This window comes from Sturnira hondurensis, unplaced genomic scaffold (assembly GCF_014824575.4).
Source record: "Sturnira hondurensis isolate 20B ecotype Veracruz unplaced genomic scaffold, ASM1482457v3 Scaffold0001872, whole genome shotgun sequence".
Lineage (NCBI taxonomy): Eukaryota > Metazoa > Chordata > Mammalia > Chiroptera > Phyllostomidae > Sturnira > Sturnira hondurensis.
Window position 1 is genome coordinate 12,782,686 of NW_028074503.1, and position 26,140 is coordinate 12,808,825.

The following is a 26,140-nucleotide window of genomic DNA, read 5'->3' on the forward strand; positions in this document are numbered from 1 at the left end:
GATTGGGAATCGAACCCCGATCGTCTGGTTCGCAGGCCCACGCTCAATCCACTGAGCTACGCCAACCAGGGCAAAGTTCTACATTTCGATGAAGTGTCCAGTTTATCACTTTGCCCTTTTATGGGTTGTGTTTTGGAGGTCAAGGCTAAGAACTCTTTGCCAAGCCCGAGATTCCAAAGACTTTTCTATTTTTTTCCTAAACATTTCATAGTCCTTACACTTTACATTTAGGTAATGATCCATTCTGAGTTAATCTTCATTTAAAGTGTGAAACTCTTGGGCAGTAACTGTTCTACATCTGCAAAACACCACAGAAAAAACTGTCACCTCCCCTCCCAGACTAGAGGGTACCCTAGATGTCCAGCCTCACCACACTGTCTTATTGAGCAGCTACTATATCCCGGGGCCATAGCTCTCCAGGTGTCTCAAATGAGTGGCAAGGGCCTGCCTTTTCAGGTAGCCTGGTGTGGATGAGAGAGCTGATACTGGAGCCTGTCAGGCTCAGTTAGAATCTGGCTGCGTGATACCGGCCAAACTGCTCCGCCACTCTGAGTTTCAGTTTCTTCCTTTGTACTAAGATGGCTTTGAGGTATTAAATTAGATAAAATATGTGAAATGACTTGTGCAGTGGTGTTCAATAAATGGATCTCATTCTTCTCCAAACAGATCCATTGCAGCTGTTGGAAAATTAGCAATGGGCTGTTGTCAAAGAACAGAAAAAAGCCAATTGTGCACAGCCAGCCCTGACTTTTCTAAGGGCTAATTATCTGGTTTATAGATAAACTAGGAACCATATGCTCTTGCTTCCCAGCTTGGTGGCCAATGTTTCCACTAGTACCCAGCAGCTATGTTACTAGGCAAAGAGCACAAATAAAATATTTATTCTTTTTTTCTCTGTAATCCTCACCTTTATAATATTTTTTTCATTGCTTTTAGAGAGAGGGGGCGGGGGAGAGAAAGAGAGACAGAGAGAGACATCAATGTGAGAGGGAAACATCAATTGGTTGCCTTCTCGTACATGCCCCGACCAGGGATCACACTCACAACCTGGGTATGTGCCCAGACCCAGAATCAAACCTGTGACCTTCATTCTATGGGTCAACACTCCAACCAACTGAGCCACACCACCAAGGCAACTTGATTCTGATTGGAAGATTTAGGGAAAGAAATTGAGAGGATGAGAACAGATTTTCTTTAAACTTGTTTTTTTTTTCATTTTATCGACTTCATTAGATTATGGGGGAAAATGTGAAATAGCCATAATATTAAATCTGCTATCAAACACATAAAGAAATTCTACCTGTTCTATCTAAAGGAAAAAAATGTCAGGTTACCAGAGTGCAGTTCTTGAAACCATTCATGTGGAATTCTCTGGTTTTTAAAGAAGGTAGATTTTACAAATTACTTTTGAGCTCCCTTATCGAATAGTGTAACATTGAAAATTCAGCTGTCACCTTTACTTTTACACTCTCAGCACTTACCATTTTATTTGCAATTTTTTTCTTTTACTATCTCCTCTTTCTCCTATTGAAAAAGTGTAAAATATCGCCTTCCTCACTTTCTTAAAATCTGTCTCCCAGTACATCTCCAGAACTATGTCTGGAATTAATCACATTGTGTTGGATTGGCCACAGATATTTTATTTTTATACAACTGATTTTAAACTAAGCACCAAGGGCACTTTTAAAATGGCCATTTACAGAAAACACAGAGGAGCAATGTGCAGGAGAAGGTGGGGTGGGGTCATTTCTAATTTGTTTCTCGGGGTCCTGGGAAGACTGTTAAGGATCCTGCATGTATGTGTCTTAGCTCCTCCTTAGCAGCATCTGCCTGAGTCTCCCCAGTTTCCATCCACCCGGCCCAACGCTGGACCCTCAGAACCTAGAGAGTACACACATTTCTCAGCCTCTAGAATTGGACCTGCCCTTCACCAGTTTATTGTCTTATCCTTTAGCTACAGCATGTCGTAAAGAGAAGTAGTTTATTTACATAAAGGAAGTGAAATTTTACTTGTGGGTGTACATATTTTGAAGTGTGATCCTGATGTTGTTGCTAATGCTTATCCTGTTAAAATTAAACACAAATCTTTTGACTAAAAGACTAAGTCTGTGTTGATACTATATACAAAACCTGCAAATTAACCTATGTTTGGGGAAGTCAGCATTTTAATTGGTTTTGGCATCTGATACTGCTCAAGAGGCACTGTGTCCTAGGTTATAACATGATTCTCATCACATCAGTCAGGGGGCAAGGGTGGGAAAGTGAAAAACAAATGTCTTCATAGGACTGATATTATACTAAATATTCACAAACCTCAATAAATTGACCTAAGAATAGATGGATAACCCATTTGTTCAGCTAACTTAATCTCTCATGCGATAAAATCAGCTGAATTTGGATATCTTGTGTGCATGTTTTCTTCAATTTGCTTTTGCACCGCTGGCCATGCCCAATGAACTACTTTATAATTCTTTGCTCCTATGTTTTCATCCTATTAAACGCTCACTCTTAATTCATTCTTTCATTTTTACTCTCCCAGCATCCCACCTCCCAGAGGAGCAGTTCATCGCGACAGCCGGGGAGAGAGCCTGCATGCTCAAGGTAAGGTTCGAACCTGAGTTATGCTGTGTGACTTACAGATGAAATTGGAGTACTGTTAATGCCTTTAGACCAAATTTGTTCTCCAATTTGCATTATACAACTAAAGCAAACATTGGAGCAAACACGCTTTGTTAAAACATTATTTTCTGAACTATATTCCATTTCCCACGTGTACTAAGGGCTAATTAACTGTTGTCAACAATTCCTCTAAAAATGGTCAATTAAAGTTTCATTTTAGAGATCTAATTAATGATAAGCAGAGGAAGGGAATATTAAGATATAGTCAGCTGACCTCATGGCATTTCTAACTGTAAGTGATCACTTGATCTTGTTAAAAGTCAAGGCAACTGCTTTGTTGCCTTTTCAGTAGAAATGGGTACCTTGGAAAGGTGATGAAGGCCTGCGATGATGCCTCACGTTTTCAGTTTGGGATTTGTGTTGGAGACCTTCGTTTGACCTTCTGTGACTTCCTGCTGGTACTCTGAGTCTCTGTCTAGTACTGTCTTTGAGGTTCAATTCAGGAGCTCCCTAGAACAAAGGAACAATTAACTAACGTGCCACCAGATGGCAATATTTGGAAAGCCATCCAGGGAGGTTTCAAAGCTATGAGCTATTATCGTTCAGAGAATAGTCTTACAAATCATAACGTCCTAGATTTCATTGAAGGTACTCCAAACATCTTTTGTTTTACTTCTTATTTCCCCACAGCATCAAACTTTTTTACTAGGGGAAGAAAAGGAGTGTGGGTGTGTGCATTGTTTTCTTTCAGTTTTCATTCTGGAATGATCAAATTAGAACTTCACTCTTAAATAATTCTTTAAACTAGTGGTGAATATTAAAAGCTCAGATCAATGGATAATATACCATATTTGCCTTGAGGTTTCTTTGTGATAAATGGTATGGTGGTTGCTCATTTTTAAATTACTTTAGAAAAGAAACCTAAAATTCTTCTCCTAAAGTGAAATATTCAGGTATGAAATTACATGTATTAAATTGAAATAATTTATTTAAGTAAGATGAGTAAACTTTTCCCCTTTTGCTCTATTGCAAAAAGAAATAGTGCCCCATGAGTGGTGTCTTAAGCAACTGGATCTTTCCCAGACCAGAGCTGGCTCTAGGGCAGGGTTGGGACGGAAGGAAGTGGGAAGGCATCTGAGGGCAAGTGAAATAAAAAGACCAAGAAGAGGAGTCACCTAGGCTTACTTTGTGCACAGAAAAGCAGTTCCTGAACAGGAATGTTGAGTGCCCTTTGAAATCCTCTCTGTGTACTAGCCCTTCTGGTGGGGAGCATGCACATCTAGCGTCTGGGGTAGTCCTGGTTTACTGCTGCTGTCCTTGTGTATGGTCCGTTTAGCACCTACTTTCACCCTCAAAATATCTTCGTTTGGATGATAAATTGTAAAATCTCCCTGTCTTCCAGGTTGGCATGTTTGAAAAAAAAGTAATGGAAAAAGGCGGCCCAATACTTAAATTGGTTGTCTGTTTATCATTGTCTCTGTACACCTGAGGCTACAGGACAAATATCTCCTTTTCTGTAAGGAAGCACAGTAAATATGTCCTGCTTTGGGAACTCTCCAGTCTCTGTCACAACATTCAGCTCCTTGGAGTGCGAAAATAGCCGTAAACCGTGCACAAGAGAATGGGCTTGGCTGTATTCCAATAAAACTTTATTTGCAAAAACAGGCCATCGTTTACAGACTCCTGTGAGATAATAGATGATAAGGGGGTAAGAAATGATAGAGGACAAAAGAGAACAAAGAAGGCAGGCATTCTTAATTCCTGTCCTCTTCACAGACCTGCTGGGTTGCAAACTCTTTACTTCACCCTCTCATGAACTAATATTTATCGTTTCTTTGAGGGAGTAATCTCTTCAGCAGTGGTATGGTTTCATGAGATTTCTTTGCTGGGTCTAGCTGCTTGCTTCTCATTCAAGTCCATTTCTGCACCGTGTACAACATGCCTCTGCTGTAGGCCTCATGATACAGAACAGCGTTCCTGTTCAGGTACCACCTGAACCCTCGAATAGCATACTGGAGCTAAAATGACTCAGTAGACAATTTAATGTCATTCTTTGGTCCTCCCTAAATAACTGTCTATAGAAAATACAGCCACATGAAAGAAAGGTTAATGTTGACTATACCAAAATTTCTATACAAAAACAATACACTTAAAGGAAACTTTAGGGGGGAAAAGGAAAATCACCTGTAACACCATCCAAAAGAACTATTTTTATTTTTGCATATTTGGTTTTTCCATAAGTATCCCTGTTTTTCTTCAGTGGGTGCCAGAGTGCACGCAGGCTTTGCATTTTCCTGAGCTGTGCTCACAAGCACCTTTTACACGTCCTCAGGCCTGTCGCTGGAACAGCAGAATAGCATTATGTTCCACCAACATGCCTAACACTTTCTGATTTTTCGCCTAAAAACGCTACACTGATTTTTTCTAGACATTGTTGATTTGGTTAGGTTGGTTTGGTTCGGTTCACCTTGGGGTTTTTGTTTTGTTTTTGTCCCTCTGTTTCCTTAAGATTATTATTAAAGATGTAATCATTGTAATCTAGTTTACTATATTTCCCCCAAAAAGGTTTGGAGTACAACATTTACAGACATTTCTGGTTTGAGGTACTGGTCTCATCACAATTTTATCAGAAACAGCATTTATTTCTGTAATATTTATTGAATGGCTATAAGTAAAGGACTGTGCTAATTGCTTTGATGTGTGTGTGTGTGTGTGTGTGTGTGTGTACACAGAGCAATGTGCTCATTCCACAAAGATTTCCTGAGAACCTGTTGTGAGCTAGGTATTGCAGGATTTCAGCAGCAGGGTTTCAGTGGTCAATAAGGGATAGCTCCTGTCTCATAATGTGACCTTTCGGGGAGCGAAGATCGATACACAAATACCTATAATCAGGTATAGAAAATTAACACTCCACAGGAGAAATACAGGTACAATGTCATGGGAGTTTGGGAAGGGTGGAGGAGGTGCAATGGCGTCCAAGCCAAGCCTTGAAAGTAAGTTGTATTGAAATATTCAGAAGTGGTGACCTTTTCCATTCATTTTATAAACGCTTATTAATTGCTGAATACTAAAAGCTAGAGATAGGAAGGTGCATAAGACAGAGTTCTTAGACTTACTAGCTGGTGAAGTAGAGAGCCTTTAAAAAAATCCTGAGTGTGACAAGTAGGAAGGTTCATCTGGCAGAGGACAGGTGGGGGTAGGGATGAAGTGGGGTTTCCTTTTTTTAAATGTATGAGGGTGACATTGCTTAACAGGGTCACTTAGATTCAATTGTACATTACTGTGACACATGATCTGTGCATTGCATTTTGTACCCGTCACCCGTGGTCAAATCACCTTCTGTCACCATATAATGACCCCTTTACCCTCTACCACCCTCCCCACCCCCTTTCCTCTGGTAACCACAGCACTGTTGTCTGTGTCTCTGAGTTCCAGCTTTATGTCCCACATCTGAGTGAAATCATACAGTTCTTAGCTTATTCTGACTGACTTACTTCACTTACCGTAATATCCTTCAAGGTTCATCCATACTGTTGTAAGTGGCAATATTTCATCTCTTCTTATGGCTGAGTAGCATCCCATAGTGTGTGTGTGTGTGCGCGCGCACTCACGCCACCTCTTCCTTATTCAGTCATCTATTGAAGGACACTTGGTTGTCTCGTGTCCTAGCCACCGTGAATAGTGCTGCAGTGAACGTAGGGGCATGTATATCTTTGCGAGTAAATGTTTGAGAGTTTTCAGGCGGATACCCAGAAGAGGGATTGCTGGGTCATAGGGTAACTCTACTTTTAGTTTTTTGAGGACCGAACCACTAAACTGTTTTCCAAACAGGCAGTAACAGGTGTTGGAGAGGTTGTGGGGGAAAAGGAGCCCTCACTCACTGCCGGTGGAATGTTCATTGGGGTTTCCTTTGATGACAGCTTTTTCATGGCTCTTCTTTTGGGGCAATCTTCACCATTAGTCATTGTCAGAATCTGTGGGAGGGCTGCCTCTGGAAGCCTGAAGGTTATTCTAGTTGAACTGACCGATGTTTCCATTAAAATTGGCCTCCATTTACAATGCGTACCCCCAATAAGTACATGTACTGAGAATGCATGGGACCAGCAAGACCCTCTCTCCTGGCCCTCACCAGCTGAAGACCGTTAGGAATTACAGGGTCTCATTTGTGTTTTGTAATTTAAGCAGCTGAAAAGAACCTGTATAATAATCTAATCCAACTCATTTTATAGATGAACATTCTTGGGTGACAAGAGTCGAGTGACTAGCCTGCCACCAGACATTTGGTGACAAGCCACAGCACCAGAACCCTGGCTTCTGACTTTCACATGCTTGTTCTGTACTTGCTGCTCTGACTTTTCGCTGCCTCATCTCTACTGTAGGGTAATAGGAACCAAAGAGAATCATAAGCATTTCTTGCACACATAAGAACAATGTGTATTTTACCCATCTCAGACCACAGCAAAATACTTAAATTCTTAATTAAAATCTTCTGTCCGTTACCTCATGTAGGATCTGGGCACATAATTTGATCTCACAGAGTTATTACATCTTGATTTTGTTGAGGGACTAATTTGAGGTAATGTAAGTGTTGGGTACATCATAGGCACTCGGGGAATGTTTGTTTCTCCTCCCCCCCTAGAACTACTTGTTTGTCACAGATTTCTGTCTATTGATGAGCTTACCTTCTAAGACTCGTGAGAACTGAGTGATGGAATGAGGGTACATTTTTTAAAGTATCTGGTGCAAAGCCTAATGATCTCATATCTGAATTTCATTTAACAAAAGTGGATATTTAGAGGTTTTCTTTGGCAGCTAATTTTACATGATTTGTGGACATTTTGGTGAGACTTAAAAATTCATTTTTTTTCTACGATTTGCATTTAAATGATTTTTTAAATATAGAAAGATGATAAAGAAAATATGGCTAAATATTAACAATTATTAAATATAGCTGGTGGGAATGAGTGTACATTATACTGTTATGCGATTTTTTCTACTTTTTTGGTTGTTTGAAGTATCCCAGGACAAACTTTTTGTGGAGAATTATGTATTGGATATTAAGCATCTACCATCGCCTCATCAGTGTGCAAAGTGCAGAGGATACATTTTGAGCAAAAAATCAAGGTCTCAGCCCGATGGAGCTATGAGCCACCGTAGGGACCTCAGTGAAGCAGGCACTTCTGATACAAGGGTGCTATGCACTATGGTGGGAGGGCAGGATGCTGTGAGGCCCCAGCAGCAACAGCAAAGCCAGAACTAGTGCAGAGAAATTAGACTATGTTTCCAAGGGATGGTGATGTCTATTCCAAGACCTGAAGGAAAAGGAGGAGCCAGAAGGCATTGGGGAGGGGGACTGCAGAGAAGGGGAATTGTTTAGACAGAAAGAATAACAACTTCAAAGACCTGGAGACAAAATAAAATAAGAGATGCATATGACATATTAGCAAAATTAAGAGAGTTTCGGTAATGAGCTGCCCCATCAAGGAAAGAGTAGGAGATAAGGCTGGATAGACAGGCTGACCCAGAAGGGCCTTGTGAAGCCAATGAAGAACTGCGGTTTGTATCCTGGGAGTGACGGTGGAAGTATTTAAGTGGAGAGGTAAAACCACCATTTTACACTGTCTGAGAAAGGCCACCCCGGGACCTGTGTGGAAAATGATCAGGAGGGGATCAGGTTAGAAATAGACAGAGTAAGTGACGATGAACATCTGGCTCAGGTGGTAACAGCTGGAGTAGAGAGGTGGGTGGATTTGAGGACAATTTAGAAGGCAAAGTAGGCATGATTGGGTAAGGGAGAGGTCAAGGATTCATTCATTTATTTGACACGTGAATTGAGTGCTTGCTTGCTATGTAGTAAAGCACTATTTCAATGCTGAGAAGAAGAGTAAAGTAATGAAAAGCACTATTGGGAATCCAGGGTGAGGTGTTGCTATTTTACCCTGTTTTTGCTGTGTATAATGCACACTTTTTTGCTCACATTGTTAAGGGAAAAAAATGAGGGTGTGCAGTGTATATATATGGGTATATGCTCATATCCCATGGGTATAATAATGCCATCTGTAATGTGCACAGAAACATGGATGTGCATTATACATGGCAAAATGCGGTATATAGAGGTGGGTAATGAACAAGGGTCTTTCACAGGAACACATCTCAGTTTTTAAGGACCCTGCTTCAGGGATATCAAAGGGAGAATTAGTCACCTGGTGAACTTACTGTCCAGTGGGCTCCCTGGAAGCTTGGCCAGTGCTGTGGTTAGTATAGAATGTAATACCCAGGTGCCTTAGAAGGTATAAGTAAGTGGGGAGTTTGGCATTATTATTTACTGAGATAGGCAACGCAAGGTGAGGGAACATTATAAGCAAGAGGGCAAGAATCAGAAGCCCATTATTGAACATGCTGAGTTTTTTAGGGTGACTGTGATGTTCTAGAGCAGGGATGTCCAGCCCTTTGGCATCTCTGGGCCACACATTAAATACATTGCAACACCTAATCACAAAAATCAACTCTCAATGTTTTAAGTAAATTTATCATTTTGTGTTGGGCCACATTCATAGCCAACCTGGGCTGTATGTAGCCTGTGGGCCACAGGTTGGACAATCCCAAAAAACAAAAAAAGTGAACCACAAGTATGCTTTGGGAGTCACTGGCATGCAAGCAGTAGGTAAAATTTCCCAAGAAGATTATAGAATGAGAAAAGGGAGTCCAGAGCAAAACCTTAAAGGTCATTAATATTTAACAGGGATATTAAGAGAGAGAGAGAATACACCCATGCTTATGGAAGCATTATTCACAGTAGCCAAAAAAGTGGAAGCAACCTAAGTGTCCATTGGCACTTTGATGAATAATCAAAGTAGAGTATATACATACAAGTAATGGAATACTCTTCCAATACAAGTAATGGAAGAAGGAAGGAAATTCTGATGTGAATGTACTTAATACCACTGAACTATGCATCTCAGTGGTTAAAATGGTACATTTTTGTGTTATCTGTATTTTACTGGGACAGGGAGTAGTTGATCTTGATGAGAATCATTTCAATGGGATGGTCAAGATGGTACCCCAGAGTGAGGGAGAAATGGAGAAGTGGAGAGAGTAGGTTTAGATAAGCCTTCCTATATTTGGCTATAAAGATGAGAGGAGAAAGAGGGACCTGTGGGAAAGAAGAGTAGATTTAAGGTGGAAGAGACCTGACCCATTCAAATGCTGCTGAGAAGGAGCCAGTAGCAGGGTGTGACCCCTTAAGAACTGAGAGCTGGCCTCGAGAAGGCAGGCGGCAACAGGCCAGGATACATCTCCTCACGCAAGAAGCAGAATAAGATGGCTACCTGTCAGGTGAACATGAGGGTTGGGGCCAAGACACAAATTCCTGTCTAATGGCATGGATGTGCTCTGTGAGATCAGAGGCAAGGCCTTCTGCTGAAAGGACGTAAAGAAACTGGGGAAGCACTGAAGTGCCTGGTGTGTGAGTAACCGCAGGGTGCTGACCAGGAAAGCAGGTAGAGCATCCGGGAGCAGGGACACACCCAGGCAGGTTCGAAGGCCATGAATTTGCAGTTGTACTCATCATCTTCTAGGCAGAGTGCCTCTTTCTCCGAGCAGGGCTCCGCAGAAGCACACGCACCAGAGCAGATGGAAACTTGACAAGCAGATGGAAACATAAAAATTGATCATGAGGAAAATACATTTATTTTAAAGTAGGTTGACACTTTCCTTTCTAAATGTTGCAGGAGCCAAATGACCGGTTTAGGAGCTGCTGACTGTTTATAATGAGTTTGGTATTTGCGTAGGGTTGTAACTAACTCATGAGGGTCCCCTGTTGACAAAATAGATTATTAGAGACCAGCCTTAATTAATATTTGATCTGATTGATAATGAAACTTAGAACAGTTTAATTTGGTGTCCTATGCCCCATGCACAAATTTGCATCGCTTGTCATGAGTCCTTGTGGTACCTTCCTGAGTCCACTGCTTTGTTGACTCAGAAATGAAGCTGCCAACTGCTTAGTAAACCTCTACAGGAGATTTCTGCCTTTTACGTAGAGTGGTAGAATCTGGTTAAGTATTGAATTTGGGCTAGCAAAAATGTCACTGAGGTGGACATATCAAAGTTTGCTTTACAAGTGGCCTGTGGTAAGTGAGGAAAATGCTGTTGATGTCTCCTAGGCTGGTGCCCAGAAACTTGTGTATGTGGAGGCTCCCTAACCAAGAAATGTTTCTTCTACCCCCCTTTCTCTATCCGAGTTTAGTGTTCTGTTCTGAATGTCATTAAAAATAAAGGAATTAATGAACAAAGAAGATGGGCACTAATCCTATGACATTTCTTATTCCCACTGAGAGTCCCAGAACTTCAGAGCAGACTCCTAAAGGCTGTGGACTGATGAGCATGTCGTGTATCTGTGTCATCATGCTTGGTAGCCACTAGCCACATGTGCCCATTGAGTATCTGAAATGTGGCTGTATGATTGAGGAATGTTTTATATGCATTTAAGATTTTATTTAACTTTAATTATAGTTACTTTGGTGTAAATAGCTGCATGTGTCCTGTGGCTACTGTATGGGACCGTCAGCTCTAGAAGCCAGATCAGATAGACCTGAAGCTTTAAGTGCGTCTTACAAATAGGGCCGCCCCCAGGAAACTCACTCTCCGTCTTTGCTGTACGGACCAGTCTGGCCTGGGCTCATCTTGCCAACACGGCTGGTTATAGCCCAGGGATTCTGGTCCTTGAGTGACGGTAACTATAGGGGAGGGAGCGAGATCTGAAAACAAGCTGCAGCCAAGGTGGGCTCGCGTTCATTTCTACACAAACCGTTTCTCTAATACCTGGACACCAGACCCCAGGGTACAAAGGGGAAAAATGTGAGAGAGAGAAAACTTGATTTCATGCCTACTGTGTACAAGTACTCAGCTGGCAACTTCACATACATTGTCTTAATCTTTATATGTCTTCTGTGAAACTTGCTAATGCTTATTATAGATGAGGACATTGGCGTTTCAGAGAGCTCACTGACTAGTTCAAGGCACATAGCTAGTAAGTGGCAGAGGCAAGATTAGACCCAGGCAGGTTTGAATCCAAAGTTATTTTCGTGAGTAGCACTCACATGTTTGGAACTGTTGGTGAAGCAGAACACCTTAAGTAAACATCTCCCAGAGTCCAGCTGCTGCCTGCCTGCCTTTTCAAATGTCTCACCTATGTCAGTTTTCTTCTACTTCTGTAGTGTTTCCAAAGTTTCCATTATTAAAAGTAATAGTGGAAATCACAGAAAGCAGGTAACCTATCTATCATCCAACCCTAACCAATAACTTGTCTTTTTTCCCCCTTGTAGTTCTCCTTCACGCAGTTTTACATAGTTGTAACCATACCTTGTGCATTCTTTGGGTTTTCCACCGTGTTGAAGGGTTTCCCGTGCTGCCACACCATGCGCAGTGGTAGCGTTAAAGTCTGCAGGGTAGTCTATAGAGTTGACATATTATTATTATTATTATTCCAGCCTGGCATTGTTGGATGGGCGAAGCCTCATTCAAACCTAACTTTGGCAGACTTTAAACTAATGGGTCAAACTGGTTAAACGCCACCCCAACTGGCAATCACACCTGTGGCCCCACATCCCCTGGGAATACAGTTGTTATACTATGACCTTCCTGATCAGATATTGTTTGGATTTACATTTTTTCACATGTATAATTTTTAACTTCCAAAACATAATATTCTCAAGAGCAATGTTTGGCGCATTGTATTTTAATTACTCTCCCTCGCACGTTGGACACTCAGTATGTGCTTCTGTAAAAGTCTATAAAACTGGCTTGGCATCATGTTGCCCAGCAACTGGCACTGTGTATGACAGATTTTCAGCATCCCTTTCTTCAAATAACATTCTGCCTAAAATGCATGTATTGACGTGTTTGCCTCTGTTCTAAAGTTAGTCATGTGTCGGTCTTCAAGAAAGCAACTCAAATGAATCACAGATTATCAGGTTAACAGCAAACTGCATTAAGAAGCATGAACAGACCCTGGCTCATGTGGCTCAGTTGGTTGGAGCAACATCCTGAACACTGAAAGGTCATGGGTTTGATTCCTGGTCAGGGCATGTACCTAGGTTATAGGTTCCATTCCTGGTCAGGGCACACAGCTAGGTGGTAGGTTCATCCCTGATCAGGTCACATACTGGAGGAAACCGATCAATGTTTCTCTCTCACATTGATGTCTCTTTTTCTCTCTCCCCACCTTCCTCTTTCTCTAAAAAAAAATATATATATATATATATATATATAATTATTTTTAAGTATTAAGTATTTAAGTACCAAATACTTAAAAAATAAAAGAAACATCCCTGGCTGGTGTAGCTCAGTGGATTAGGCTCGAGCCTGCAAACCAGAGGATCGTGGTTTGATTCTCAGTCAGGGCACATGCCTGGGTTGCAGGCCAGTTCCCAGCAGGGGACACACAAGAGGCAACCATACATTGATGTTTCTCTCCCTCCCTCCTTCCCTTCCCCTCTAAAGATAAATAAATAAAATCTTAAAAAATATAAAAAATAAAAGAAACATGAACATTACAGGTCAAGAGAAACTTCAGAGTGCCTCCCTAAGGGACTAAGTTCTAAGCCGGGAGGGTTTTGTGTTTTCCAATACTTCATACTCCCACTTTGAAGCACAGCGTCAGCCTTCACTGCACCATGGCATTTCAAAATGCTGACATGTGACTCTGTGATGGTTCTTCAAGGCAATGACCACGCTATATAATATCTGCTTGGTAGAGTTTCTCTCATGGGAGTCTTGGCTCTAACATCATCTTCTGCGCTTGGGGAGTGATATGTTTCAGACCTGTGTGAGGTAATGCCGCGCATGCAACATTGTCTTGGCTTATGCTCTGGGCTGAACCATTAGCATCCTTCCCTGGTACCTGGTTTAAAGGAAACTGTGCTTGGTTTTTCAAAGAATATAAATGAGTGCTTGGAACATGGTGTAGTGACCACGTTGTCCCCAACCAGGAGTAAATAACAAGTGTATATAGGTGTCTTGAAATAAGAATATCCAACCACTCTTGCCTCTTGCTCAAGAAAACATCACATCATGATAATTGCCTAACTCCAGCACACTACTATATTTTTTAAAGCTTCATCTCATCAAAAACTTTGATATTTTTTAAAAATATTTTTTATTTATCTTTAGAGGGGAAGGGAAGGAGAGAGGGAGAGAAATATCAACGTATGGTTGCCTCTGGTGTGTCCCCTACCGGGAACTGGCCTGCAACCCAGGCATGTGCCCTGACTGGGAATCGAACCGAGATTATGTGGTTCACAGGCCCACACTCAATCCACTGAGCTACACCAGCCAGGGAAAAAACTTTGATATTTTTATAATGTGGTGAGCTATCAAAACATGAAGCAGTTGCTTTTAAGATTTAATTTCACTGAGGTAAAATTCTTTTGGATGTCAGGTGAAAATGGTAGAAGAGTGTATTGGTTGGAAAATTTGATGTTGCTGGCACAAAGAACAGAATTGTTTGCCTGGATGAAATGTAAATGTTTGTAAATAATATAGACTTTTGACTATCCTAAGATGGTCATAAAGGTTTCAAGAGAGACAGACATTGAGCTGAGCCTTCCTTTGTAAATATGGGTAGATGAAAAAGAGGAAAAAAGGACTTCCGAGCACCAGTCGAAAGAGACGAGGAACAGAGCATAAACCAGCTCCAGTGGGTAAGAGTTGACTGACTCTTCAATGTGAATACTGGAAGATAAAGGGAGAAAGACAAGCAAGCTGGGGTCAAACAGTGCAGAGTCCCAAATACCACATTAAGTTATTTGAACTTTATTTCCTACCATCTGACATATATTGAACATGATGTAAATACTCTCCAGAAAAATCAGTGTTTTATTTTAGAGTGGTATTCTAAATATGGTTTTGGTTCCCTTCTCTCCAGATCTTCAAGTGAAATAATAACAAAATTTTAAAAGAACAAATCTGTGGCAGTTCTAGAATCATAATTGGAAACCAGAAATTGACAAACTTCTAGAAAAAGGAAAGGGGATAGGGTTACATTGCTAGCTAAGTTTTTTTAAGCAAGAGAGAAAAAATATTTTAAAAGAACAAATAATTCAGAGAATTATTATACTACAGATCCAATGGTTCAGAAAACAGAAGAAAATGCCAAAAAAACTAATTCATATTCTTAGTACAAAAAGTACTGCATCTATTAAACTCCACTATTCCCCCCCTCACTCCCAAAAGTTGCTATGGATAAGAGGCAGTTTGAAAACACAGTTCTTACAAATTAAAATTAAAATTGTCAAATTAATAACCAAGAGAAGGATTTACTGGTTGTGTCTAAAGAGTATTCCAGAATATAAAGTAAAAGATGAGGCAATGGAAGCCACGAAAAAAGCATTAGAGATACGGCAGGGTGATCTCCAGGGTGTCCAGCCTGCGGCCTGCGGACCGCCTGTGGCCCAGGATGGCTATGAATGTGGCCCAACACAAAATCATAAATGTATTTAAAACATTATGATATATTTTTGTGATTACATGTGACAATGTATTTAATGTGTGGCCTAAGACAACTCTCTTTCTTCCAGTGTGGCCCAGAGACACCAAAACATTGGATGCCTCTTAATGGTCCACCAGTAAGGGTATCTTTAAGGGAAAAAGGTAGAGACATTGGAGATAAGGAAATAAAAACAGAAACATTCAGATTAAGAGGCCACTGAATTTTGAGTAAGATCAATTTAAAAGCCGAAACCTATCTAGGTCTGGGATCAAAGAGGTCTCAGAGATACGTGGGATGGAAAGTCAAAGTGAGAAGGGATCACCTGAATGGCAGAAGCTTCGAGAAACTGTGCTTGGGGCAGGGTCACAGTGCAGCCTTGCTTTCAGCATCCCCGGGGAACTGATTTTGGAGCTACAGTTCTATACTCAGCCCAACTATCCAAGTATGAGAGCAAATAGGCATTTTTTGACATGAAAAGACTTTAAAAATTTACTCCTTGACTCTCAATAAAATAACTTACAGGTGCTCCAGGACAATGTAGAAGAGGAGAAAAATAAAGGTAACATAGCATCTAAGAAAACGTGAAACTAATGGAAGAGTCCAGTTATAAGAAACATAAACACCAGGATGCCAGGAGTAATAATGAAGATACTGGTCCAAATTAGGTAGTGGGTCCCATGAGGAATATCTTGAAAAAAGTCATGCTATTATATAAAGTTAGACCTAAGATCAGATTGTTTTTAGAATTCCATGGCATGTTTCTTCTGTCAAAGTCAAAAGCCTAGAAAAAACTATATCGATACATAGAGATATAGATACAGATGTCAGCTCTATAGGTATGATAAGATTCAAGTTTAGTCTTAAAATTAAGCATACTTTTGAACAACTAATGGCTTGTGAACACAGAGACTCCATTTGGCCTTGATACTTTCATTGGAATATTATTCTGATTGCAAGATTTAATGAGAATATTATATTTTCTTCTCTAGGAAGGCAATGCTACTTGATTTTGGAGAAAACAAGAAATTACATAATTATAAATGCCATTTACTAGACTTCAGTTTTAGAAGCAATCTATAGTCTAAACAGGGAAGACTTAACTACACTCATAGAACATAATGTAAATATAAGGAATAAAAGAAACATAGTGGTAAAACCACACTATTAAATGCAGAGAAGGTTGAGAAGAAACGTAGTGGACAGTCAATGGATAATATTCCTTGGAATGAGTCAGCAAATAGAATTTTAAGAATGTTATCATTGTAAAGAAAGGTAAGAAATAATAGAAGCTTGTTGAATTTCTCAGTAGAAAATAGATACTACTTTTCTCTATATTATTTTTATATGATGTTGGTAAATTAGTAGAATACATCTGAATCTTTGGAGATTCAACTGCAATCCCAGAACTAAAAAAAGGAATAGTTAAAATAAATGAATGAATGAAAATGAGACTGGGGTAAAATAAAGTAGTAAGAAAAAATGTTTGCCCTTAATATTATGCCTTTTGTAGTCCTGAGAGTCTTAGGACTTCGTGTGTATATTCTAAAAATTAAAATAGTAAATTATTCACATATATAAAATAGGTTGTAAGGAAAAGAGAAAGACAGACTAATGGGCAGTTACTGCAATTGTCTACATCGTTGATGACATGAATTTGGTCAAAACACAATGCAAAATTGAGAGAGGGGACTGGAAAAGAATTGATAGGATTTTGTGGTTGGGTAGATATTTGAACAGGATGGATTTAACAAGAGAGAAAGGGAGAATAAAATGTAGAATCTGAATGGAAACTAACAAAATGATACCCAGGATAATATACTTGTTTTTAAACTTCCTGATGCCTGGATGTTTCCTACCCAGTTATATTTCTCCAGGCTGTCTAAGAAGTGAAAATATGGCCATTTTATTAAGTTACATTGCAAGGTGACCAAATATTTGTCATCATAAGAATGTGATAATCCAGGCCCTGGCCAGGTGTCTCACTTGGTTGGAGTGTCTTTTCTTTCACCAAAAGGTTGCAGGTTCGATCCCTAGTCAGGGCATATATGGGAGGCAACCAATGTTTCTCTCACATTGATGTTTCTCTCTCTTTGTGTCTCTCTCCCCTCCACCCTCTCTCCACCTTCTTCTTTAAAATCGATAAATATATCCTTGAGTGAGGATTTTTTAAAAAGAATTTGATAATCCAAATATGTTTATTTCAGCACAAAGGTCAAATATATTACAGAAAAGAACCATCATAGACCACAGTAAAGAATAAGTTAAGATTTTTTGTCAATCCTTTATATCTAAAAACAAACAGTCGATGCCTTAGGCTAACAGTGTATACTGGCTCTACCAGCCATCTCTCAATGATACGATTTATTGCAGGAGGTGAGTGCCCAGGTTTTATTGCGTGAGCAGCACTCAGAGCTCCAGGGCTGTGAATATTGGGGTTTTCAGTGAGCATCTAATCCTGCGCTGCCACTATGAGTTGGGGTTTTAGCAACTTTCCCATCTTGATCCTATTCACCAAAAGTTTTTAAACTTCTAACTTAAAGCTGGGAGGGACAGAGATCTTTTCGAAGCCCTTTGCAAATTACCAACTCTCCCAATCCCTCTTCTTTTCATTCACAACCTGACACCGTCCCTCATTCACGGAGTAACCCTTGCAATTATTTGCTGAAAGCCTTTGGAGTATAAATGACACTTTTTTCAGACTGTAGTAGAACAAAGCATTTTATACAAATAAACATATTTCAAATCTACTGATAACTATAAAATGTGGTTTTCTCTATCCAGTGGAACCAAGAATGCCAAATTTAATAAAATTTATCAAGATCTGTGGAACAGGATCCAAAAGTTCCCTTACCTCCACTTCCCATTTTGGAGAGAATTATAATTATGCATAAAATCATGCATAAAACTTGGCTCTTGCTTTTGCCTGATTGATATTCAAGGCAAATCAGAAAAAGGGCTTTTCAGTGAGTTTAATATCTTCCTTTCTATGACAGACAGTATTGTGGACTACAAAGTCTCTCATCACTCTAGGGTTTTGTCTCTTGTCAGGTAAGACAGTGTGCAGGAGCTCTGAGAAATCAGGCAGGTGTTTGTGTCGGTTTGTGATTGAGTCTTTTCCTTCATGCTGTGAATGGCTAGAGTGACTGATGAATTTGAAGGATGGGAGTATGTGATTCTTCTGGAGGAGGGTGAGTGGAGAAAATAAAGTAGGGAATGTAATATAGATTAATTATACATCTTGGAAGTGTATCAGTAGGCAACATGAGGGGTCATTCTCCAGTTTCTTTAGTGAAATCATGCTTCACACCTTGATTAGCACCGGCAAAGCCGTATTTCTTCTCTTTATCTGAATGTGGCCTTTATATGGTATTCGCATAATGCATGTCCTAAGCATGGATTTGCAGCTGTTTCATAATCACTGTGAAGTTTACTGGCTTCGCTCCACAGCACTGTGTCCAAACTTCGGAACTCCTCTCAAGTCTGGTGAACGTGGGCGGAGACCACTTACAGAACGATTTACTTCACCCAGAGCCGAGTGTTTTGCATGCAAAATGTGAGGGCTGCTGTTCAGCAGGTCATGTTCAAATGTAAGCAACCAGCCAGAGGAACTTTTCAGGGCCATATCATCCAGTCTCATGACTTAACTCTCTAGGGAACTTAGTATGTTCTGACCAGACAAGCGATACTAAGATTCTGTATTTCTTTTGGGCAATAAGTGCCCATGCATTTTTTAAGCTGATCATTTCATTTGCTGAAACATAGGGATTCTGACTTTAATGATGTAATCTGATTAGTCAGAGCGGTGGCGAAGATGAGATGGCTGGGGCTGGATGTTCTTGGCGCGCTCTCCTCCTCTGGGATGGACAAGGACTGTAAGGGGAGAACAGCTCAGATAGTGTTACATTTACATCACAGTTCATTCGACTAAGCTGCTCTCCTCTTCCTAGCTTTATAATGAAGCCAGCTGAAGTTATTTTCAAGTGGTAGCTTAGACATCTAGCAGGCCCACTGAACATAGTCCGGTACAATAATTGGGTGGAAGAATCTCATTCTACAAAAGCATATGTGAATGTGTCAAATAGTAACACTCACGGGCTCTTTTCTCTGCTCATTACATACGCGGACACCAGGGCACAGAATTACATATGCTGACACAGAACCAGCATTCCAGGTTAAGAGGTCACCATGTTAAATCCAATCCTCACTATATGTGGTGGGAGATATGTTTCTCAGGGTAGTTAGATTGTATAAGGCTTTAAGTGCCAAGAGGAAAACATGCAGTTTTTATATGGACCCTGCGAGAGAACCACTGAAGACTTTTGAAAAATAAGGGAGGAAGATCAATTTCATGTTGGTATGTCAGAAGCATGGAGAAGTAAGAGAGTCAGGAAGCAAGGAAACCTCTCCAGAGAATCTCATGAGCAAGGCATGAGGTGATATGTCCACTGTAGTGTGTTGGGAGTAGGAGAGGAAAGGAAGGGACCTACATGTCCTGTTGTGAAATGGACAGGTATGGTGACCAAATTAGAGACACAGGAGGGGGAGAGTAGTGATTCTGAGGATTCGAAACTGAGCACCAACTCTGGTTCGAGCAGATGTGGAAAATGAGGGAGCCCCGGGGGAGAATTTTCCTCTTGAAATGCACTGTGCATCGTCCCAAACAATGGCACCAACCTAATTTCTGCTTCTGCCTCTGGTCTGCTTTTATTCAGTAAGGGAGAGAATGCAGTGATGCCTATTGACACCACACCATGTTTTTACAAGGTGTTTCTGGGAACAACACAGATTTCTTTTTTTAGTTGTTATGGCGACTCTCCCTCGGAAAAACCAACTGAGTCAGCAGAAGAGGCCTGTTTTCTGCTGATGTTTCTGTCACTACCACATAGGGTCAGGTGTGTCCCACCAGCCTCCTTAGAAACATTTCAGCTCTGCAGAACAATCGGTGTCGCACCAAACCCTTCACCTGCATCTGGCCCCTCCTGTTCCTGTCCAAGGCATAGTGAGTCAAGAACCTCTGTGTGGCTTCACCAGTCCTCAAGGCTCCAGATATAAAATGAAGGACAGGCTCCCTCTACTCTCATATTCCCAAGCCGGCATGGGATGAGGCTGCCCCTACCCCAACAGTCTCCAACGAGTCACATAGTCTCATGGCTTTTAGCGTGAACTGTGCTCATAGCATAAACTTTGTCTTCTGAGTCCTTCCAGGATGGTAAGATTTTGATACTTGAAAATCAGAATTTCCAGACACACAAACTTTTCTTCAGGTTATTTTCTGTGCTGTGGGCTTGAAAGTCTACCTTGAAACAATGCTTGAGTGCTGATTCCTTTCTTCTCTTGCATTCTTGCTCTAATAGCCCCATGCTGAGGGCACGGGGACTCAGAGGTGATGCAGGGTCTGTGGGGGGCACCATGTAGTTTCCAAAGGTGCTTATCACACTAGCACCCCCCATGCGTGACCTTGACATTCTCTTCCCATTTAGCACATCAATGGAGTCAGCAATGCTTCCTCTTAAATCTGGGTGGACTCCTGTGGTTGCCTTGGCCAGCAAAGGGTGACAGAAGTTATAGTCTGTGACTTCCAAGACTAGATTTTAAAACTGCCATGGTCTCATGCCTGCCTTTTAGGGGTGACAGTACTGGGAGCCCAAGCCACTTGGACAGGTCTGTAGAGGTCTAGTTCTGCCAGATCCCCAGCTGAAGTCCCGCCCAAGGTGATGTCAACCACCAGTTGTGAGACTGAGGAAGCCATTAAGATGACTTCGGTAGTTAGCCACCTACTGATTACATCTGGGTGAGAGATAAGTGACAACCCACTAGTTGAGCCCAGTCAGCCTCCAGAGTGAGAGGTAATAAAATGGTTACTGTTGTTTAACCCACTGAGTTTTGGAGTGATTCATTATAGAAAACCAATGAAGTGTCACTGTTATCAATTACTGCCTAACATTTGATCCTCAAACTCATTCACTTAAAAAAACACCATGTTGTTATAGCTCGTAGTTTCGCGGATCAGGAATTTAGCAAGTCCTGGGCTAGGCAATTTGTCTCTGATCCACGTAGTGGTCACCACCCGCCGCGATGGCTGGGTCTGGAGGACACTTCTGCAGTCTTGTGTTTGGAGACCTGGAGCTCTGTGTGGGTTCATGCCTCTTTTGCACCCCTGTCCTCCTGTCCTCTCTACGATCATATCCTCTAGGTCCACTCCGCATGGCTTGTACTTCCCACAGCATGGTGGTCCCAGGGTGGTTCATCTTCTTACAGAGTAGCTGGTTTCCAAGAGATTGTGGCAGAAGCTGCCAGTCATTGTAAGGTCAAGGCTAGGAACTGGCTGGCATAATTCATACCAAAATCTATTGCTCAGAGCTGTCACAGGGCCTGCCCAGGTTCCAGAGCAGGAGAAATAGAGCCAACTTTTGAAAGGGAAGACTATCAAAAATTATGGCTCCAGTGGATAAAGTGGAAATCTAGTTTTTCTTAATCTCAAAATGTTACCTTGTAAATCATAGTGTACCCATTTTTTAGATGAAGACACTGAGGCTAGGAGAAGTAATTGGCCAGGGTTACTTAACTTTGTAAGTACCAGCATCTGGCTTCAAATTCTAATCTATGTTAATCCAGACCATGACCTCTTTCTACTTCTACTATTCTGTTCAAATTATAGTATACACCATACAACATTTTCTTTTTTTATTTGAGATATGATTGACATATTACTTTGAGGTGTACAACATAATGATTAAATATTTGTATATACAGCATAATCATCACAATGAGTCTAATTAAGATCCATCATCACACATAATTATAATTTTTTCTTGTGATGAGAATTTTTAAGATCTTTTAGCAACTTTCATATATAATATAGTATCATTGACTGCAGGTGTCATGCTGTCTATTACATCCCCTGGCTTATTTATTGTATAATTGGAAGTTTATACCTTTTGACCACACCCCCTCACCCCTTTCATTCACCCCCCTCACCTCTGGCAACCACCCTGCTGTTCTCTCTATGAATTTGTTTGTTTTTATACTCAACATATAAGTGAGGTCGTATGTCATTTTTCTTTGATTTATTTCATTTAGCATAATGCCCTCACAGTCCATCCATGTTGTTGTAAGTGGGAAAGTCTCCTTCTTCTTTATGATTGAATCATATTCCATGGTATATGTGTACTACATTTTCTTTATCCATTTATTTCTCTGTGAACATTTAGATTGTTTCCTTGTCTTGGCAATTGTAAATAATGCTGCAATGAACATAAGGTTTCATGTAGCTTTTAGTGTTTTTGTTTCCTTCAGATAAATTCCCAGAAGTGGAATTGATGAATAACATGGTAGTTCTATTTTGAATTTGTTGAGGAACCTCCATAATGGCTGCAACATTTACATTCTCATTAATAATGCACAAGGGTTCCTTTTTCTATACATCCTCACCAACACTTATGTCTTGTCTTTCTGGTAACAGCTATTCTAACAGGTGTAAGGTGATATCTCACTGTGGTTTTGCGTTGCATTTCTGTGATTAGTGATGTGGAACACCTTTTCAAGTACCTGTTGCCCATCTGTACATCTTCTTTGGAAAAATGTCTATTCCGGTGCTCTCCCTGTTTCTTAAATTGGTTTTTTGCTATTGAGTTGTTTGAGTTCTTTATATACTTTAGATATTTAACTCTTGTCAGATATATGACTTGCAAATATTTGTTGCCCATCCGGTATGGTGCCCTTTTCATTTCTTTGATGGTTTCCTTTGCTATTCAGAAGCTTTGCATTTCAATGCGGTCCCACTTTTTCATTTGTGCTTTTGTTGCCTTTGCATTTAGTGGCAAACTTGAAAAATTAGTGCCAAGACCAATGGCAAGGAGCTTACTGCTTATGTCTTTTTCTAGGAGTTTTATAGGTCAGGTCTCACGTTCAAGTCTTCAATCCATTTTGAGTTAATTTTCATGAATAGTGTAAGATAGTGGTCCAGTTTCAATCTTTTGCATGTGGCAGTTCAGATTTCCCAACACCATTTATTGAAGACACTGTCCTTTTCCCAATGTGTATTTTTGGCTCCTTTGTTATGAATTGATTAACCATGTATGTGTAGGTTTATTTCTGGGCCTTCTATTCTGTTCCATTGATCTATCAGTCTATTTTCAGGTCAATGCCATACAGTTTTGATAACTATAGTTTTGTAACAATAGTTTGAAATTGGGACGGTGGATACCTCCACTTCGTTCTTTTAAGATTGCTTTATTTTGCATCTTTTGTGGTTTCATACAAATTTGGGGATTATTATCTGTGAAAAATGTCATTGGAATTTTTATAGGGATCTCATTGCCTCTGTAGATTGCTTTGAGTTGTATGGACATTTTAATACTATTCTTTCAATCCAGGAGCATTGGATATCTAGCTATTTGTGTCTTCTTTAATATCTTTTATCAATGTGTTAAAAGTTTCCAACATGCATGTCTTTCCCTCCTTGGTTAAATTTATTCCTAGGTATTTTATTCTTTTTGATGCAATTATAGTGGCATTGTTTTCTTAATTTATTTTTGATAGTTCATTATTAGTGTATAGAAGAGTAACAGATTTTTGTATATTAATTTTTGTATCCTTCAACTTTATTGAATTTATTAGTTCTAACAGTGTTTTGATGGAGTCTTTGGTTTTTTTAATACACAATATCATGTCAGCTGCAAATAGTGACCGTTTTATTTCTTCCTTTCTGGATTAGATGCCTTATTATTTCTTCTTCTTGCCCAGAACTTTGGACTGTATTTTCTTAATTCCAAACTGCTATCTTCAATAAGGAAGATACTGTCTCCCCCTACACACGTGTACACACACACACACACACACACACACTGCAACTCTAATTTTTAAAAAGGGAAATATTATAAATGACCTGGGAATGGGGCACATGCCTAACTCTGAACCATCCCCTAGTGCCAGGCACATGGAATATTATTATTGTCAAGCTCTACTTGAATCACAGGTTTAAAGGAATAGTTCCCAGGAAAAAAGGAGGGAAAGATAATATAATAACAATTCATACACATCCCACTGCACATCATTACTTCTCATTTATAATGATTGCATTGCATCCTTGAATGCTGATAGCATCTCCTGAAAAAACTGGAATTGGGTGTTTGGGGGTGGATATGAAAGGCAGGCTGTGTAGAGGCATTAATCTCAAGGATTAATCTAGCTGTATTGGCTGACTATTTACTCATTGTGGCTTCCTAGGTGTTGTTAAGACTCAGATCTCTTTGGATTTCCTTCATATGGAAATTAAATAGAAGCCCCTTGAAGGTGACCTGTTATGTTTTCATGTGTCGTACTCTGTAGTTGGATCCCTCATGTCCATGTTCACGTTCATGTTCTATAGATGGTGAATGTGAGTTGAGATCATGAAGATACTTGACATTATAAACTCTTGCGTAAACAAAGTTTAAGCACTAATTAAAACATTTCTAATGGAAACTTAGTCTTACTTCATAATTTCCATTTGCATTCTTTTTTTAATGAAGTAAGCTGCTTTAATTTCTTTTTTAAAATTTTCTTTGGATGAGATCAGAAATGGGTGAATTTCTCTTCCATTACTCACACTGCTTCCCAGCTGCTGGCCTCATGTTCCCTCAACACACTGGGGAGGAACCACCCGTGAGCGCGCTGCTGCCATGCACAGCAGACTCCACGGAGGAGCCCCAGGCTCGGGAAGACCCTTCCTCCCAGGGTTCTTGGTTGCCATTGGTGGCCTGGGTTCTGAGTGGCTCTGAAACTCTGGAGGCCACCCATACCTGTTAGAACTAGTATTGTCCCCACCCCTCCCCCACTGGCTTTGTATTTATATTAAGGAGTATCTTTATTCAATTAGGACTTCTCAGTATCAAAGTCAGAAATAAAGCCCAATGGGTTAGCTGACTTTTGAGAGCTCTGAAGAAATAGTTGCTTGAAAGCTTCTGAGCCTTCTGGAAGATTATTTGTTCATTGATGGTACATAGAGCCTCTCCATTTTCCTTGAAACCCAACTGAGCCTTTTATCTTTTTTTAGTTGCCCTACCAAGTCAGTTCAACAACATGTGTTTTGCTTAAACATAGGAATAAAATAGGGGGAGGAAATAAAGGAATTCCATGAACGTGGGCATGGGCACATTTCAGTGAGAACATTCAGACATGCATGTCTGTAGCAGGATGGTTGAATTGTAGCGGTGTTGGTATAGTGAAAATGAAAGCAGATTTTAGCTTTGAAAATAAATACAAAAAACCCCACCAAAAACCTTGTGGTCTCTCCCCTCCAGAAGATGGGTATCAAAGAAATGGACATTAGTAGTTTAGGCTTACTCAGAAAATAGTTAACCACTGTAAATAAGGGTAAGAAAATTATTTTCTCTCTAATAACATATACTGCTACCCCCAAATCCTGGTATCCCTTCCTCCCCCTTCCTTTTCCTGAACCATAATGTTCAACTAACTTCTTTTCTCCTAATAATTCGCACCCTCCTCGCATTCCCTCTGCCCCCAACGTTTTGCAGGCTTTACCTTTTTGCCCCATAGACTGAATTGCTTTCAGGGCAGCAATTCCCATTCTCTTGCCTCTGTGTCCTTCTGCTGTCTCATGCCTGCTACTCGCCAACTCCGGATTCCACATTCTTTCGCCCAGGTTTTATCAGGCCCTAGAGGAAGGTGGGCTTCAGTGAGTAAGAATGACAGCTTTGACACCTGGCAGGTAAGTTCATGCCCAGCTGGCCACTTCCTGGCTGGTGATCAGGCAAAAGTATTTCAGTAGTTGCCTCCTCTGACAAATGGGATTGAAAATCACCCCTTCCTCATAAGTTTCTGTGAGGATTAAAAGACCTACTCAATTAAAGCATAGTATTTGGCCCATTAAAAAGTATAACATTGCTCTACCCAGCAAAGCTATCATTTAGAATTGAAGGACAGATAAAAAGCTTCCCAGACAAGAAAAAACCAAAGGAGTTCATCATCACCAAACCATTATGATATGAAATGTTAAAGAGACTTATTTAAGAAAAAGATCAAAACTAT

At 40.4% G+C, this 26,140-nt stretch overlaps 1 protein-coding gene across 2 annotated transcripts in view; it reads left to right on the plus strand.

Annotated features, from left to right (window-relative positions):
* The window catches only part of MAPRE2 (microtubule associated protein RP/EB family member 2), a 143,793-nt gene that overhangs the window by 20,240 nt on the left and 97,413 nt on the right, over window positions 1-26,140 (plus strand). For both annotated transcript variants that reach the window (XM_037032908.1, XM_037032899.1), the window contains exon 2: window positions 2,540-2,601. Coding sequence is in view for 1 of the 2 variants with exons in the window: in XM_037032899.1 (XP_036888794.1) it covers window positions 2,540-2,601 (62 nt within the window). In the remaining variant the exon portion in view is untranslated. The remainder of the gene's footprint in view (window positions 1-2,539; window positions 2,602-26,140) is intronic.